The following is a 17879-nucleotide window of genomic DNA, read 5'->3' as shown; positions in this document are numbered from 1 at the left end:
AAGAGAAGAGATAGGCATTAGCCACTATTATTATTTGTATTATCATAATGCCTAGAAGGCCCAGTCATGGACCATTGCGCTAGGAGCTGTACAAACACAGAACAAAGAGACAAAGCTGCCTGTCCCCCAAAGAGCTCATAGTCTAAGTATGAGACAAGAGACCACTAAGACGGGGGAATACAAGGAAACAATGAAACAACACGGGTCATCGTGACAGGCAGTGGTCTCAGAACACCAGCAGCCCACCCGTTGTCCAGTTTTCTGTAGGCTTTCTGGCAGAGGGGAGTTTTAAGGAAGGTTTGAGGCAGGAGCATGAGTTAGTTTTGCAGATGTCTATGAGGAGCTTCTCTCAAGCGTGAAGGGCAGCCTGGGAGAAAGCATGAAGGTGCCGGTTTGAAAATTTTGCAAGTGGGCAAAAGGAGGCTGCCATCATGGGCGGATTGGAGGTGGGAGTCAACCTTTTGATATTGAATGAGAGATGACTGCGGGGGGAGTGGGAGGAATAGGTTGTGAAAGGCCTTGAAAGTGAAGACAAGTAGCTTATTACAGTGACCTGTGGAGGTTTTCAATCTCAAGCCTTGAAACTTTGACTTTCCCAAGTAATCGCACTGTTAAACAATCACAGAATACGATTTATATAAATATTTTTGGGTGTTTTCCACAGTTTCAAATATACTGATTTCAATTACAACATGGAATACAACGTGTATAGTGCTCACTTTATATTTATTTTTTATTATATAGTAAAAGCTATTTTATCCGGCACTTCACCAACTGGAAAGTTCTATAAACCAGCATTTCAGATCTTCGTTGAAAGTCCGGTTGGCGCAGGACTGGCAGGGGGTTAGGGCACAGGCATAGGTGACGACTTTGTGGGTAACTCCGGGGCTGGAGCACCCCGGGGGAAAAATTAGTGGGTGCTCTGCACCTACCGGCAGCTCCCCGCCCCGCCCCCCGACCCCAGCTCCTCCCCCCCCCGAGTGAGCCGCGTCCCTGCTCCTCTGCCTACCTCCCACAGTGCTTCCTGCTACCAAACAGCTGTTTGGCGGGGCTTAAGACTTTCCAGGGCGCACTCAGGGAAGGAGGCGGAAAAGAGGCGGGGCAGGGGCGGGGACTTGGGGGGAGGGGTGGAATGGCGCAGGGCGAGGGTGGGGGTCAAGCACCCACCAGGAACAGTGGAAGTTCGTGCCTATGGGCATGGGAGGGGGTGTGGGGCGCGGGCTCTGGGAGGGTGTTTGGGTGCAGGAGGGGGCTTGGGGCAGCGGGTTGGTGCACGGGAGAGGGTGTGGGGTGCCAGATTCAGGGGACGCTCACTTCAGGCAGCTCCCCGCAAGCGGCAACCTCTCCCAGCTGCTCCTCGGCGGAGGTGCAGCAGGCAGCTCTGCACACTGCCCCCATCCCACCCCGAGTGCTAACTCCATGGCTCCCATTGGCTGGGAACCACAGCCAATGGGAGCTGCGGGGGCGGTGCCTGTGGGCAAAGGCAGCATGCAGAGCCACCTGCCGCGCCTCTGCCTAGGAGCAGCAGGGGCGGGTCACTGCTTGCATGGGTCAAAGGTTGAAAATTGGAGCCTCTTTTGAGGCCATGAGGTTAAGATATTAGACTCCCACTTCTGTTTGTCTACTCCGTTTGTTTTCCCAGCCAGGATAGCATCTAAGGGCTTGTCTACATGGGGGGAAAGTCCCCCCTAATTAGTGCAGAATAGCCAAATAGCGGTTCCAGACGAGTTTCCTGTGTGGACACGCCGATTCCACACTATGAGTGCCTTTGTGCAGATTAGGTCAGTACACTTCCAAAGTGGATTAAGCCACACTGCATAAAAGGCACTGTTTGTGAGGAAAAGGAGCACCTACATGGGGAGTTAGTGCCGAATACCTACTGCACTTAAATGCATACCCGCGCTAGCTGTTTTTCACTCACTTCCCTGTGTAGATGAGCACTAATGGGGGAGGGGAGATGTGCAGAGAAAGGGGGACCCCCCCGCAACAAACGACAAGTAGCCGTGGTTGGAGACATGAGTCGAGGGACTGTCCGATCCCATCGCCGGGTGTTACACACTGAAACTCACTTCACCTGCGCTGGAATCGTAGTGGTAGCACGTGACAGACTTGGCCCATGAAATATCAATCTAGTTCTGGCCTGGCCTGGCTCATGTTCAGACTTCCCCCCGCACCCGTCTAACGCTTGGCCCACAGCAGAGGTCTGTTCCCAGTGAGTACCTGCATAGGACTGCACATACGGGTAAGCACTGTCCATATCCTTGGCACCCGGGCTGTCCCTGTCACAGTTCACTAGCAGCACGGCTCCCTGCCCGTCAGGGCCCCACGTCCATTGCGTCTGTAGAGGAAACACAAAGGGATCTGGAACAAAAACTGACCAGGCCGTGAGCCTGAATTCCCTCTTCCTCCTCACCCGGAATCTACCCTTCCTCTCCTCCCTCCTAAGAGCCCTGGCAATGCTCAGGGCGAGTGGCCACGCCTGTGCGTGCGGTCAGGCGTGTACCGCGGATGTGCTGGGTCAGCACATCCGGAGAGCAGCCTCCAGCGACACGTGGGGAAGGTGATTGCAGCACGAGGAGACGTTCCTGAGAGCAAAGCTAGCTCAAGAAACAATAGCTGTGAAGTCACAGCAGCATGGCTGGCTGCATGGACTAGCCCTGTCTGGCCAGGACTCTGGGTGGCCACTCACGTCTGGGGGTCCTGGGTGGGCGGGGCTAGCAATCAAACCTCCCAGTTGCAGTGCAGACATACTCTAAGGGTGCCCCGGGCTGGCAAAAACCCAGAGCCATGTCTACACTAGGAAAATAGACGTTAACATGTTAACAAACTAATGTGCTAAAATCCTAATGTAGACAAGGGAGTTAGTTGTAGTTTTAACACATGATCTCAGCCCCGTATTAAACTCATATGAAAACTACAACTGCCGGGCCTACACTAGCATTTTAACCCAAATTAGGCCATGTCTACACTAGAGAGCTTACAGCGGCACAGCTGTACCGATGCGGCTGCGCCGCTGTAAGATCTCCCACGGAGCCGCTCTGTGCCGATGGGACAGACTCTCCTGTCAACATAATCAAACCACCCCCGCCGAGTGGCAGTAGCTATGTCGGTGGGAGAGCGTCTCCCACCAACATAGTGCTGTCCACACCAGCGCTTCTGTCGGTGAAACTATGTCGCTCACAGGGGGGGCGTTCAAACCCCTGAGGAACATAAGTTGTACCAACAAAAGTGCTAGTGTAGACATAACCTTAGTTAACCCATGGTTGTTGTTTTTTCTAGTGTAGACATGGTTTGAAGGAAAGCGGAAGCTACTTGCCCTCCCCGGGGAGAGTCCCTGCACGAGAACAGCCGGGATGAATCTATCCCCGTATTGTTCCATGAACAAACATTCACTGGGAACTTGGGCATCCGACTCTTTAACCGAGGCATGGAGCAAGCTGGCACCTGCAGCAAATACACCGATCCAGGGGTAGTTTCTTTCTTTTTGCACAACCCTGTTGACGGATGGAGTCCCTAGCAAATCTCAAGCCTGATGGAAAAAGATAGGGAGCCAAATTATTTTCTCTAACGCTACTTCTGCTCTCCTGACCCCTGACTCTGCACTGGAGTAGCAGGGAGGAGAATTTTGCACAGGGCGAGTGCCATGGTTTCATAGTGGTAGGGCATGGAAAAATAATACTGGGACTAGGTTGGCTTCTTCAGAGATCCAGAAAACAGCCTGTCTCCACACACAGCCTTTGTCACTGTCAGCTTCTGGTTGCTGGTGCCCGTTGGGAACGGGAATGGAAGTGGATCCACCCAGAGTGTTTCCATGCCGAAGGCTTTACCTTGCTCCTTGCTCACAACTATGAAATAAGTCTCATTACCTTGTTGGTTCCATTGCTCTTCACCATCCCGCTGCGGTCCGTGTCGGCATCCAAAGAGACATCTGAAATCACAAAGGCAGACAGAAGTCCCGGTCCCAGATGGCAGGAGAATGAGCACACTCAAAGCATTGATTTCTTGGGTGCTTCCTTAATGCTATCCATCCATATCTGGACAGCACCAACTCCCCCACCCTCGACACACACAACAGGATAGGGCTCTGTGAACAGGACTCCCCGGGTCTCCATTCAGAATCTGTATCTTCCAGCCTTTTCCTGCCACTTCCTATGATTTTCATCTGTCTACTCCCATCTTTGGTCCCTTGAGCAGGAAAGCATGGGTGGAAATAATTTCATGGATGCAATGATTCTTTGACCTGTTTCTTTGATATCTGCCTTTTGTTGTTGAATGAAGATTAAGTACAGTGAAAGCAGGAAGAAATGTTTCCAGAATATGGGCATGTAAACACCAAAATATTTGCCTGCAGTGATGAAATATTTTAAAGGGGCCCTTCAGTGAATGCTCCTTCCCTCCCACCCCAGATTTCTGACCATATGCTTCTTACTGGACCCCTAGTCAATAGTAGACATTAGGTCTAACCAAATGGTGGTTCTCTGTCTGGTAGTCCACTAAGCTGATCAAAAAAAGATAGTGGAAGAAACAAACTGAGCATCATTCAGAGGGCATGGGAATGGAGGAGGAGGTGGCTACTTCTTGGTCCTGCTTGCAGGCTCAGAGGATCTGCAGGGAAGCCTGCAATCTGGTCTTTCAGCAGTCAGTCTGCAGAGAGCCACCCTAAAGTAAGATGGGATGAGTTGTGCCTCGCTGTTTTAGGGAGCAGCCTGCTTTGTCTAACTCTGGTTTTGGGTTCTTGTGTGTTAGGGTTCCGAATGGTAAGATATAAAGTAGTGTTACAGTGCAGCCTTCCAGAAAGAGAGTGCTGTGTTTTTTATCTAACATCTCTGTGTGTGTGTGCTGTGAACATTACATGGAGAAGCTGAATCACTTTATGTGCTCTGGTGGAATTGGAGACTAAGGGAGTGCCCATACATGCCCAGAGTTTGAGCCCAGGACAAACATTTGGTTGAGAAGCCAGTGTCCATCACCCTAACTTCAGAGGGCCATAGCAGGTGGGAAAATGTCAGCTTCCTAGGGTGGGATTTTCAAATGTACAGTAGAATCTCAGAGTTACGAACGCCTCGGGAATGGAGGTTGTTCGTAACTCTGAAATGTTTGTAACTCTGAACAAAACATTAGGGCTATTCTTTTAAAAGTTTTCAGCTGAACATTGACTTAATTCAGCTTTGAAATTTTATTATGCAGAAGACAAATGCTGCTTTCCCTTATTTTTTTTAGGAGTTTAGGTTTAACCCAGCACTGTCCTGTGTCTGGTTTTTTTGGTCTCTGCTGCTCCCTGATTGTGTACTTCCGGATCCCAATGAGGGGTGTGGTTGACTGGGCAGTCCGTGACTCTGGTGTTCATAACTCTGAGGTTCTGCTGTATGTGCCTTTTTTGAAAATCCCACACACAGTTTCTTTGGGACCCTTGCTAGCCAGCCAGATAGTCACATTGTTGATAGGAAAGGGGTGTAGAACACCAGGTGGGTAGGGACATGACACAGAATATGGATTTGGTGGGGTGGGCGAGATTAACATGCTAACATTCTATTTCTTGCATTCATCCACTTAATTATAAGCTGTTTAAAGGGAAGAGAGAAACGTACAAACCTCCCTGCATGAAATATATATATGGTGAGGGTGGGGGTGTATAATACGTTTATAGCAGTGGTTTTCAACCTTTTCTCATTTGCAGACCCCAATAAAACATTGAATGGATGTGCGGACCCCTTTGGAAATCTTGGACATAGTCTGTGGACCCCCAGAGGTCTGTGGACCACAGGTTGAAAACCACTGGTTTCTATTATATACACTGCATATATATTAAATATACACATAAACACAAACATCTCCCTTTTATTGATTTGAAAGGAATGTTTGTACATATTATATTTAATAGATATACATACACATATCTTATATATATTTAATGAAGGGAGGCTTATCCATTGCTCTCTTCCCTTTGAATAGCTTATAATGAAGTGGATGGAAAAATAGAACCTGTTACAGTATTTATAGACGCACACAAACTAATTCCCATTTGCTGGATAGGTTGCGAGTCTCAAGTGTATTTAGCCAATTGTTTTTACAATACTTACTGACACAGGTGAGGTACAGCCAAGCCCCCTCTATAGGTGCATTCTCTTTCTGTCCATAGTACGAAATCCGAACCTGTGAAGACATTGCCTGGTCACGATCCATTCCAGCAAAAGTCCATATCATGCCATGCTTCCGTTGTCGAATGTGATCTCTTCATTGCCCTCAGAGAGGCGTGATGCCCGATATCTGCTGAGGTTGGGTGCTGGGAGTATGGAGACCACCCTCAATAAATCAAATGTAGGACCATCCTGCATGCTCATGGCAGCTGATGATTCAGTTGGTGAGTCATTGATCCAACAGGCCTAATTCACGCTAAGGGGAGTTGGGAAAGGCCTTGGCGATGGATTTATAACCCCGGGCAATTTACCGATGGAACAGGCGGTGGGGAAGTCCATTGCGTGGAATTTTCTGTGTCATTTCTGGGCTACTCAGCTCACGGCAGCGAGCCTCCCGGCCTGGGTTAACAGACGGGGGCTCGCAGGGCTTGCGTTCGCTCTCTAAACATAGCTGTGTGTTCAGTGCTTTGAAGTTGTGGCTTGGCCTGGAGCTGGTGTTGTGAAGCCGACTGCTATTTTTAGAGAATCTGTCAACCCAGGCTGGGAGGCTCTCTGCGCCTGGCTATGCAGATCAGTGGTGCGCAAGCTTTTCCAGTTACACACACCCCCCGCCTTGCCAGTCACATAATTTGTCACCGCCCCCATGACTTGTAATCTGAAGTAATCCCTTGCTTCTGTGCTGCTGCTGGTGGCGACGCTGCCTTCAGAGCTGGGTAGCCAGAGAGCAGCGGCTGCTGGAGCGGGCATTCATGGGACCCGCGGGATCCCAGTTTCTTTGTGCCCCCCCAAGAACCTCTTGTGCACTCCCTGGAGAGCGCCCCCCCAGTTTGCGCACCACTCATCTAGACAATGCCCATGCACAGTTAATCTCCGAGTTAAAGCCAAGGTGAAAGAAGAGTTTTCTCTTCTCTTGCACCAGCTCCTGGGCGTCTGCCACCAGACTTTTCAATCATTGAATTTCCAGCATGTTAACCCTTCCTCTCTCCATTATTTGAGCAACCTCTCTCCCCTTCACACACACCCTTACTCGCTTCTATGTCTTTTTGTGGCTGTTAATGACACAGATTTAGCTAGGATTCTATTCTTTAGAAGTTGGGTGATCGCTGTGCTTCTGACATACAAACACTCTGCAACTGTGCCACATCCCATAGTTAAAATAGCCCCTTCCTTCTGATCCTGCAAAGATTGACCCCATGTTTCTAGGCATGATCATGTGATTCTTTCAAAGCCCAGCAATCCACGCACCTTGCTATCATTGACAGTACTGCTTGGGATGTCCATGGACACTATGACCTCCACCTGAGAATTGAGGGTCCATTTCGATGTACCAGCAGGTTTCTTCACAGCATTAGGGTTGTAGACAACATAGACCCTCACTCCAGAGGTACCACGGGCATCAAATGACGTGGCACCACTTGGGATGGATCTGGGACAGAAAGGAGCGCTTGGTTACCATCAGAGTTGTCCCTCTCACTGTCTATGTATACGCATAAAAGCACTAAAGATCCCCATAGACTCAGGAAATTCTCATAGGTGCTGTGAGTCATCAGTGAAATTGGCACAAATTCATTCACGTAACATCTTGATGTTGCCAAATCTGCATTTTTTCTTATTTTTTTTTGCGTTGAGTCTGAACGTTTTCCCCCAGGTCTAATCCTGACCAAATGGGATTTTTATGATGCTAAATTAATGATTGAGGTTCTCAGCTAAAAGGTGGCATTTAAATGGACTGGATTTTGCATCTGCAAGCAATAATTATTCTTTGCACTCAGCATGTACGGCACTTCACACTTTCAAAGCACCCTGCGAACATTAATTAACCTATTAACACCTAAATGTGCTATGGGGAGGCATTTTTGTCTTGCATGTGATTTGCATCTCTCCTGTAAACATTAACCATAAGAAAAATGTTTCAGGGATTTATTCCCTGTTTCCCTTTACATGAGTATGTCAGTGCCTGAAGCAACTCGTAAAGAGAGAGATTAATCTGTCATCACTCAGCCGCCTCTAGAATTTTAAATCTACCTGTAAACCTGTCTAATAGCTTTTTCTCTTCTGGTGGGTACCGCTGACGTGTTAATGTCAGATTTATCACATGCGACCAGAACTAGTACATGGCTGCTGGGGCCAATTTTGGAAGACTGGCGAAGTGCGCGTGTGTTTATAGGCATGAAGAGAACAGCCATAGACTGTGTGAATTACTTCCAGGCGGGGTCCTTATGTGGGCCCTGCCATTGTCGGATGTGGGCGTCTCACAGTCTTGAATTGACTGAGCAAAGTGGAGTCTAATGTTCAACTCAATGGTGTTTGTCTAGAACATGCTAACTTTGGGACGCTGCGTTAGGGGACATTCTAGGCAGCAATGGGCATGCGCAGGGCCGGCTCTAATTTTTTTGCCACCCCAAGCAAAAAACAAACAAAAAAAAAAACGCCATGCCATAACACACATCCCCCAGCGCCGCCGCACCAAACCAAAAACAACCCCCCAGCACCGCCCTGCCGAACCAAAAACAAAAAAACAAAAACCCAGCGCCGCCCCGCCGAACCAAAAACAACGCCCCCAGCGCCGCCCCGCCGAAAGAAAAACAAAAACAACCCCCCTGAGTGCCACCCCGCTGAACCAAAACCAACCCCCCTGAGCACCGCCCCGCCAAAACAAAAACAAAAACAACCCCCCTGAGCGCCGCCCCGCCAAACCAAAAACAACAACAAAAAACCCAGCGCCGCCCCGCCAAACCAAAAACAACCTCCCCAGCGCCGCCCCGCCAAAACAAAAACAAAAACAACCCCCCTGAGTGCCGCCCCGCTGAACCAAAAACAACAACAACAAAAAACCCAGCGCCGCCCCGCCAAACCAAAAACAACCTCCCCAGCGCCGCCCCGCCAAAACAAAAACAAAAACAACCCCCCTGAGTGCCGCCCCGCTGAACCAAAAACAACAACAACAAAAAACCCAGCGCCGCCCCGCCAAACCAAAAACAACCCCCCCAGCGCCGCCCCGCCAAAACAAAAACAAAAACAACCCCCCTGAGTGCCGCCCCACTGAACCAAAAACAACAACAAAAAACCCAGTGCCGCCCCACCAAAACAAAAACAACCCCCCCCGAGCGCCATCCCACCGAACCAAAAACAACAACAACAAAAAAACCAGCACCGCCCTGCCGAACCAAAAACAACAACAACAAAAAACCCAGCGCCGCCCTGCCAAAACAAAACCAACCCCCCCGAGCGCCGCCCCGCCGAACCAAAAACAAACAAACAAAAGCGCAGTGCCGCCCCGCCGAACCAAAAACAACCCCCCCCGAGCACCGCCCCGCCAAAACAAAACAAACAAACAAAAAAACCCAAGCGCCGCCGCGCCACCCCAAGATTGACCACCCCTTACAAGGTGCCACCCCAAGCACGTGCTTGGTCGGCTGGTGCCTGGAGCCGGCCTTGGGCATGCACCTACAGATTTTAGTTTAAATGGGAACACTGATTCACAGGAAAATCGGGGCCTCCAGACTGCCTTGTGTGGCCAGCAGACAAATCTTTCTGCAACCCCCTGCTGCTGTCAACCTATATCGGAGGCAGCAACTTAATTTGCTGCATGGAGACATTGTCTGTTGCCTGGACTCTAACAGACCCTAAGAGAAAAAAGGAGGAGTGCTTGTGGCACCTTAGAGACTAACAAATTTATTTGAGCATAAACTTTCATGGGCTTATGCTCAAATAAATTTGTTAGTCTCTAAGGTGCCACAAGTACTCCTGTTCTTTTTGCTGATACAGACTAACACGGCTACCACTCTGAGACCTAAGAGAGCCTTATAAGGAGGATTTGTAGAGGGAGAAGTGGGGACCTGATGAGGGGGCAAGTGGAGTGAGAGGAATAGGGAGGCTGGGGGTGGGGGAGTGGCCTTGGCAAGGGTGGACAGGGAGCAGGGACCTGCAAAGGAATGGGGGAGTAATGGTGAAAAAAGTAGGAACCCAGAGGGGCATAGGTGTAGTTTCACTTCTATATTTGGGGGGGCGGCTCCAGTCAGGCCAACAGGGCTGCACGGGGGGGACGACAAATTCCATGCCTGACAATAGGGCCATTTCAGATTGGGGGGGGGGGCAACTTTAACTGTGATTGCAGGGGCTACTTAGGCAACTGAAAACTGTTTTTTGCAGATAATAACTAATAAATATCTGACAGGAGCACCATATCTAATTCCTATATCAAGAAAGAACATTAAATAAATATTAGACCCACTCAGCTCTAATACTAACATGTTCTGACATCTTGTGGCAAGTCACTTAAGGGACACTGGTTAGTTTAAAATTGTAATGTCTATTCTTACTAGGATACTCCTATTAAAGTAAGAAGGGACCATCATGATCATCTAGTCTGACCTCCTGCACATGGCAGGCCAGAGAACCTCACCCACCCACTCCTCCTGTGATAGACCCCTAAGCTCTGGCTGTGTTACTGGAGTCTTCAAATCATGGTTTAAAGACTTCAAGTTACAGAGAATCCACCATTGACACTAGTTTAAACCTGCAAGTGACCCGTGCCCCATGTTGCAGAAGAAGGTGAAAAGCCCCCATGGTCTCTGCCAATCTGACCAGGGGGGAAATTCCTTCCAGACCCCAAATATGATCAGTTAGACCCTGAGCACATGGGCAAGACCCACCAGGCAGATACTACAGAGAATTCTTTCCCAGGTAACTCACAGCCTCCTCATCTAGTGTCTTGTCTCCAGCCGTTGGGGATTTTTGCTACAGGCAGTTGCCAATGGGCCACACACCATTGTAGGCAGTCCTGTCATACCATCCCCTCCATAAACTTATCAAGCTCAGTTTTCAAGCCAGTTAAGGGTTTTTTTTTGCCCCCATTGCTCTCCTTGGAAGACTGATCCAGTACATCACTCCTCTGATAGTTAGAAACCTTGATCTAATTTCAAGCCTAAACTTGTTGATGGCCAGTTTATATCCATTTGTTCTGGGGTCCACGTTGGTGCTTAACTTTAACTCCTCTCCCTCCCTGGTATTTATCCCTCTAATGTATTTATACAGAGTAATCATATCTCCCCTCAGCCTTCTATTGGTTAGACTAAAGAAGCCAAGCTCTTTGAGTTTCATCTCATAAAGTAGTTTTCCATTCCTCAGATCATCCTAGCAGCCCTTCTCTGCACCTGTTCCAGTTTGAATTCATCTTTCTTAAACACGGGAGACCGGAATTGCACACAGTATTCCAGATGAGGTCTCACCAGTGCCTTGCATAATGGTACTAACATTTCCCTGTCTCTACTGGAAATACCTCACCTGATACATGCTAGGACTGCATTAGCTTTTTTTCACAGTCGCATCAAGTTGACGGCTCATAGCTATCCTGTGATCAACCAATACACCCAGCTCTTTCTCCTCCACTCTCACTTCCAACTGATAAGTCCCCGGTTTATAGCAAAATTTCTTATTGTTAGTCGCTAAATGCAGGACCTTGCACTTTGCACTATTAAGTATCATCCCATTTCTATTACTCCAGTTTACAAGGTCATCCAGATCTTCTTGTATGATATTCCGGTCCTCGGGACTGGCAATACCTCCCAACTTCATGACATCTGCAAATTTTATTAACACCCTTCCACTTTTTGTGCCAAGGTCAGTAATAAAATGTTATAAGGTTGGTCCCAAGACTGAAGAACTCCACTAGTAACTTCCCTCCAACCTGACAGTTCACCTTTCAGTATGACCCATTGTAGTCTTCTTTTTAACCAGTTCCTTATCTACCTTGCAGTTCTCATATTAATTCCCATCTTCTCCAATTTAACTAATAATTTCCTCATGTGGAACTGTATCAAATGCCTTCCTGATAGCCTATCTCCTCGAACTGGAAAGCACCTTGAAAGGTCATCGAGTCCAGCCCCCTGCCTTCACTAGCAGGACCAAGTACTGATTTGCCCCAGATCCCTAGGTAGCCCCCTCAAAGATTGAACTCTCAACCCTGGGTTTAGCAGGCCAATGCTCAAACCACTGAGCTATCCCTCCCCCCCCCTCGATATCTAGCTGGATTAGATCTACTGCATTTCCTTTGTCTTCTAAACAATCAGTTATCAGCTCAAAGAAAGGTAAATTTGTTACTACCTCTTGAATACAACAATTGTAAGCTGCTTATTTTTTGCAGTTCACCAAGCTTGGAACAGCTCATTTAACTTTAGGAAACACCCTCACAGCCCTGTCTTATCTTAATCACCAGTTAATCACTCTATTTATAAACAAAATTCTGACTCCCTGCCCCAGGGGCATAAACTGGGAGCAGCACCTGACAAATCTTTTATCTCCTCTGCAGAACTCTCAGGCCTTGGCTACACTCAGGAATTCACAGTGCGGCCGCGGCAGTGCTTGCCATGGCAGTGCTGTGAAGTGCGAGTGTAGTCGCGCTGTATGTACTCCACCTCTCCGAGGAAAATCAATCACTTGCTGCGCTGGGGGGGGGAGGGGGGCGCCAGTGTAGCCAAGGCCTTACTTTGCACACTCAGACTGCCTGCCTGAGGCTTGCAGTTCGGGGGGGTGGACAATGCCCTCCTGTGCCCCCCCCAAACTCTACCTATGGGGGCGAATTGGGTGGATGGGCAGGCATGAAAGCGGAGACCCGGAGTGAGGGAGGGGAAAGCCCCCTGCAGGGAAAGAGGATGGGAAAGTGGGATTGCATCCTATGACATTTTAGTCAAACTGGTTGAAATGTTTTGTTTGAAGCAATTTTTCAGCAAAATATGGCCCTTTCCCCAGACCGAAAGCATTAAACAAAATTTCACAAATGATCTAGATTTTTGTCAAAACTCAAAATTTAAAATGGCCTGACTTTGATTTTTTACCTTTCCTTTTTTTTTCTTTTATTCCTTTCCCAAGGTTCGAGAAAGTGTGAAAAGTTAGAGTAGCAAAAGGAAAGGGGAATGAAAAAATGGAAAAAAGAATCGTGGATGTCATTCATTTAATTGCATTCAACAGCACCAGTGAGGAAGGGAGGGCCTGGGAGATACATTTTAAAACATCTAAACATTTTGAAGAAGTTTCACAATTTGGGGGGGGAGGGAAAAATAGTTCCATTTTGGAGCCTGCGAAGCAGAAACACTGTAGAACATACCAAATTGTTTGTGACATCTTTTCCATTTTTCTGCCAGCTCTACATTTTGGGCCACTACATCAGCTGCTGCAAATGATCATAGTTCCTTTACAGTCATGAGGATCTGGCCTTTTATGTTTTCAAAGCTGTATCCTTATAGGTTTGGGGCAGATGCTTTACTGAAAACTAACAAATGGTTTCATAATTTCTTAGAGGAGGTGGGGAAATTCCCCTCAAGTTAAGATGTATGATGAGATGACCAGGGTAGGGGAGAGAAAGAGAGAGATCCTGGAGCACTGGGTCTGGTGCAAGACCTGAGGTCTAGACCAGAGGCCCTGCCCCAAAGTGAGGCCATGTATTCAAGTAGATGCTCACAAATTCATGCTCTTGGCAAAAGTATTGCTACTGTTGCTAAAACACAGGCACTCCTGAGAAGCAACAGATACTGGGTATGTGTGATTAACCCAGGGACCTTGTAGCGCGGCGAGCACCCCGCTCCGGAGAGAAAGGGGTTAAAACCAGCTCTGGGAAAGGGCTGCCCCAAGGACCCAATCAGGGGAAGGCAGGTAGCAGCCAATCCCGGGTCCGGTAGGGCTGGTATAAAGAGGGCTGAGAGCTAGGAGTTGGGCAGTCTCACTCCAGCCTTGAGGTGGGAAGGACTGGGCTGCCTGGGAGCACAGGGACTGTCAACAGAGCAGTGTTGGGGAAGGGGCAGGCTGAGCTGGGGAACTCAGGCCTGGCGACCTCCCAAGCTGAGGCCTGACAGGAAGGCCTAAAGAGGTACTGGGGCTGCAGGGAAAGGCACCAGGTCCAACCCCCTAGCCAGTGATGAGTGGCCACTTCAGACTGCAGTTTGCCCCTGAGGGATGGGGCTAGATGAAGACTGGCAGTGGGCTCAGAGGTGTGTGGTTCCCTGGGTGAGGGGCAGCACCCCAAGGTAAGGGGCACCCTGGTCTGGGAGGGACATGGGGCCTATACGTGGTGGAGATAAAGAGACTGCAGAGGGATAGGCAACAGAGGGTGAGACACTGGCCCATAGAGGGCACTCCAGGGCTGAGAGAGCTAATTCCCAGATGACCAGCAGGAGGTGCCCCAGCCAGGGAGTGGGGTCGGGGGCTTGCCTTGCTCCATGCATGCTGTGGCTCCGCGTGGCTCCCAGAAGCAGCAGCATGTCCCCCGCTCCAGTTCCTATGTGTAGGGGCCCCGTGTACTGCCCCCGACCCAAGCGCTGGCTCTGCAGCTCCCATTGGCTGGGAACCATGGCCAATGGGAGCTTCAGGGGCAGCGCCTACGGAGGGGGCAGCACGCAGAGCCACCTAGCCAGCACCGTACCTCCGTGTAGGAGGCAGAGGGGGGACATGCCGCTGCTCTGGGAGCTGCTTGAGGTAAGCGCCACCTGGAGCCTGCACCCCTGTCCCCCTCCTGGGCCCCAACCCCCTTCCCCAGCCCTGATCCCCCTCCGAACCCCTTGGTCCCAGCCCAGAGCACCCTTCTGCAACCCTAATCCCCAGCCCCACCCCAGAGCCCGCACCCCCAGCTGAAGCCCTCGCCCCCTCCCCTGCACCTCTGCCCCAGCCCGGAGCTCCCTCCTGCATCCTGAACTCTTCATTTGTGGCCCCACCCTGAAACCTGCACCCCAGCCCAGAGCCCACACCCCAACCCTCTGCATCAGCCTGGAGCTCTCTCCCATACTCTGAACCCCTCTGCTCCACCCCCAGCCCTTTCCTGCACCCAAACCCCTCATCCCTGGCCCTTACTCCCTCCCGCGCCCCAACACCCAATTTCGTGAGCATTCATAGCCCACCATACAGTCCATATGCAGTTGTGGCCCTCAGGCCAAAAAGTTTGCCCACCCCTGCTTTAAGAGGTGATTCTCAGACCAGTATGTTGCTCATATTCCCTTAGTCATATGTTCTCAATGTAAATAATCCTGATTGGTTTACATGAAGTAGTAGTCATGACAATCTCCCAAGGGAATGGGGAAAGGGAGGAGGAGGGTGACTCCGGTAAGGTTGCGTAGTTACATGGGTAACTGCGTCCACCACTGGATTGTTCCGAGTTGTTCTATTATTATTTTTTTAATTCCGTCCTGAAGTCTGAGGCTGTGGCTGCCAAAGGAAGTGGATGGAGATGGAAGAGACGACTCGAGGTTTGGTGCCAGATGTGCGTGTGTTCTCCCCCAAGCACGTACAATAAACCCAGGAGAAGGAAGTCGTCTGTTTACTCAGGCCTAGATCCTCCAACACAGCAAGGTGCCTAACCCCTGTTGATTTCAATGGCTCTGGGCCGCAGCGCCTGTCAGGCAGCAGGCCTGAACGCTGCCATGATTGTGAAAGCCAGAAAAGGGCTGCTCGTGAGGGTGGAAGCTCCCAGCCAGCCAGGACCTGGCACCCCACCCATGCTCAATCTTCATAGTCAAAAACCCTCAACCTCCACCCTTACCCCCAACCCTGCAGCACCTGCAGTCAAATTCTCACCTCCCCAGTCTGGGCTCCTCCACCACCATTGCTCTTGTGTAACAATAAGGCAACAACAGGTTAATGTTGACCTTTAAATGTCGACCATTGTGTTACCTAGACGGCGAGCGCTTTAGAACAGGAACAATCTTTTTGTACAGCGCCTAGCACGGTGGGGGTCCCGGTCCAAGACTAGGGCTCCAATCCTAGAAATACTTTTAATAATCATGTGTAGAACAACATCTAGCAAAACAGGTTCCCAGCTTGGTTTGCCTGTAGGCACTATTTCGGTACAAATGTTATTAAATCATCATAATGGAACAGCATTAGCAAATACAACCTCATTTCTGCACAATAAAGTAACTCTTGGTCTTCGCATCCGAAAAATCTTCTTTTCCTTAGGTTACCCCTTAAAACATACTCTGGCATATTCATGTACTTTTATGTGCTTAGAAGAAGGCATATTTATTCTTTCTTTACAAGTTACTCCCACAGCGCGGTTGCTGCCTAGCACCCTGATGGCCAGAAATAGCATCCGTTGAGCAGGGGTGTGCACTGGCTTTAGTATCTGCAGTTGCCTCGGCTATCTGTGTTTGAATCTGCATTTCAGAACTGGTTTCATACCTCACATAGGCTACGTCTTCACTACCCGCCTGAATCGGCGGGTAGAAATCAATCTCTCGGGGATCGAATTATCGCGTCTCGTCGGGACGCGACAATCGATCCCCCAATCGACGCTTGTACTCCACCAGCGCAGGTAGGAGTAAGCGCCGTCGACGGGGGAGCCATGGAGGTCGATTTGCCGCCATCCTCACAGCGGGGTAAGTCGGCTCGGATACGTCGAATTCAGCTACGCTATTCACGTAGCTGAATTTGCGTATCTTAAATCGATTTCCCCCCCAGTGAAGATGTAGCCATGTCCATTTAGGGACAAGGTGATACCAGGCCATGGTCTCCTTCCAGCAGTGGAAATAACGCAAGGAGACCAAGGGACAATTTCCAAAAGTGCCTAAGTCCCATTTTCAAAAGTGACCTAGTCTCTTCCTTTAGGGTGACCCGAGAGCAAGCGTGAAAAATCAGGACAGGGGCTGGGGGGTAATAGGCACCCATAGAGGACAAAGCCTCAAATATCAGGAGTGTCGCTATAAAATCGGGACATCTGGTCACCCTCCTTCCCTTGAGTTTCAGTAAATGTCTGATTCCCTTTTGAAAATGGGAGCATTTCACCCCAGATCTCACATTATGCTAACGCTGCCTAGGAAATTGGGATGGAGGGCCAGACACGGGATGCAAGTTTCAGCGAGGGAGTTTAGATCCATGTTTTTCGTTTGGGCTCATCTGTAAAATAACCACGAAATACTAGCGGCCGCTCCCCACCCTATTGGCCTCGGACAGTCGAAACGGATTAGAGAAAGTGATAAAGATCAGCAAATCTCCCGGTATGAAAAATGAATGTCTTACCCAGAGATGTCTATAGAGACCTCTGTGCCCAGCACACAGACGGCATAGCTGGGGCTCTCGGTGGACACCCGGACTCTCCGCTGCATCATGGTTGGCCTTGGCCCATAAACGTGTGCGAAGTGAGCAGCTGTGCTCCTCTGCTGTTCTGTTTTTTTACAGGCAAACCAGCATGACTGGATTACAAGGCATAGAAAATTTGCTCCACCCTCCTCCCTTCCCTATCTGAACTGACTAGCTGGAGGCTCAGGCCCTTCCCCCTCCAAGGTCTCTACCTACTTCTGTTTTGGTTTTAGATGAGGGGGTGGAGAAAGAAAGGGCAGGAGCTGGGTTGACCCAATCGTAGAATCATAGAATATCAGGGTTGGAAGGGACCTCAGGAGGTCATCTAGTCCAACCCCCTGCGCAAAGCAGGACCAATTCCCAACTAAATCATCCCAGCCAGTGCTTTGTCAAGCCTGACCTTAAAAACCTCTCAGGATGGAGATTCCACCACCTCCCTAGGTAACCCATTCCAGTGCTTCACCACCCTCCTAGTGAAAAAGTTTTTCCTAATATCCAACCTAAACCTCCTCCACTGCAACTTGAGACCATTACTCCTTGTTCTGTCATCTGCTACCACTGAGAACAGTCTAGATCCATCCTCTTTGGACCCCCTTTCAGGTAGTTGAAAGCAGTTATCAAATCCCCCCTCATTCGTCTCTTCTGCAGACTAAACAATCCCAGTTCCCTCAGCCTCTCCTC

The 17879-nt window shown here is 49.6% G+C and overlaps 1 protein-coding gene across 1 annotated transcript in view; it reads right to left on the bottom strand.

The window, feature by feature from the left end:
* Positions 1-17256, bottom strand: part of LOC128825944 (protein-arginine deiminase type-1-like) — a 36800-nt gene extending 19544 nt beyond the window's left edge. The window contains exons 1-5 of the mRNA XM_054008836.1: positions 17139-17256; positions 7383-7563; positions 6081-6153; positions 3867-3928; positions 2221-2338 (exon numbers count right to left, since the gene is read on the bottom strand). Of these exons, the coding sequence (XP_053864811.1) occupies positions 2221-2338; positions 3867-3928; positions 6081-6153; positions 7383-7563; positions 17139-17227 (523 nt within the window). The 5' untranslated portion in view covers positions 17228-17256. The remainder of the gene's footprint in view (positions 1-2220; positions 2339-3866; positions 3929-6080; positions 6154-7382; positions 7564-17138) is intronic.
* Between the last annotated feature and the right edge of the window lie 623 nt (positions 17257-17879).

Source organism: Malaclemys terrapin, chromosome 19 (genome assembly GCF_027887155.1).
Source record: "Malaclemys terrapin pileata isolate rMalTer1 chromosome 19, rMalTer1.hap1, whole genome shotgun sequence".
NCBI lineage: Eukaryota > Metazoa > Chordata > Testudines > Emydidae > Malaclemys > Malaclemys terrapin.
Note: the sequence above shows the minus strand (reverse complement) of the source record. Positions and strands in the feature narration are given on the sequence as shown.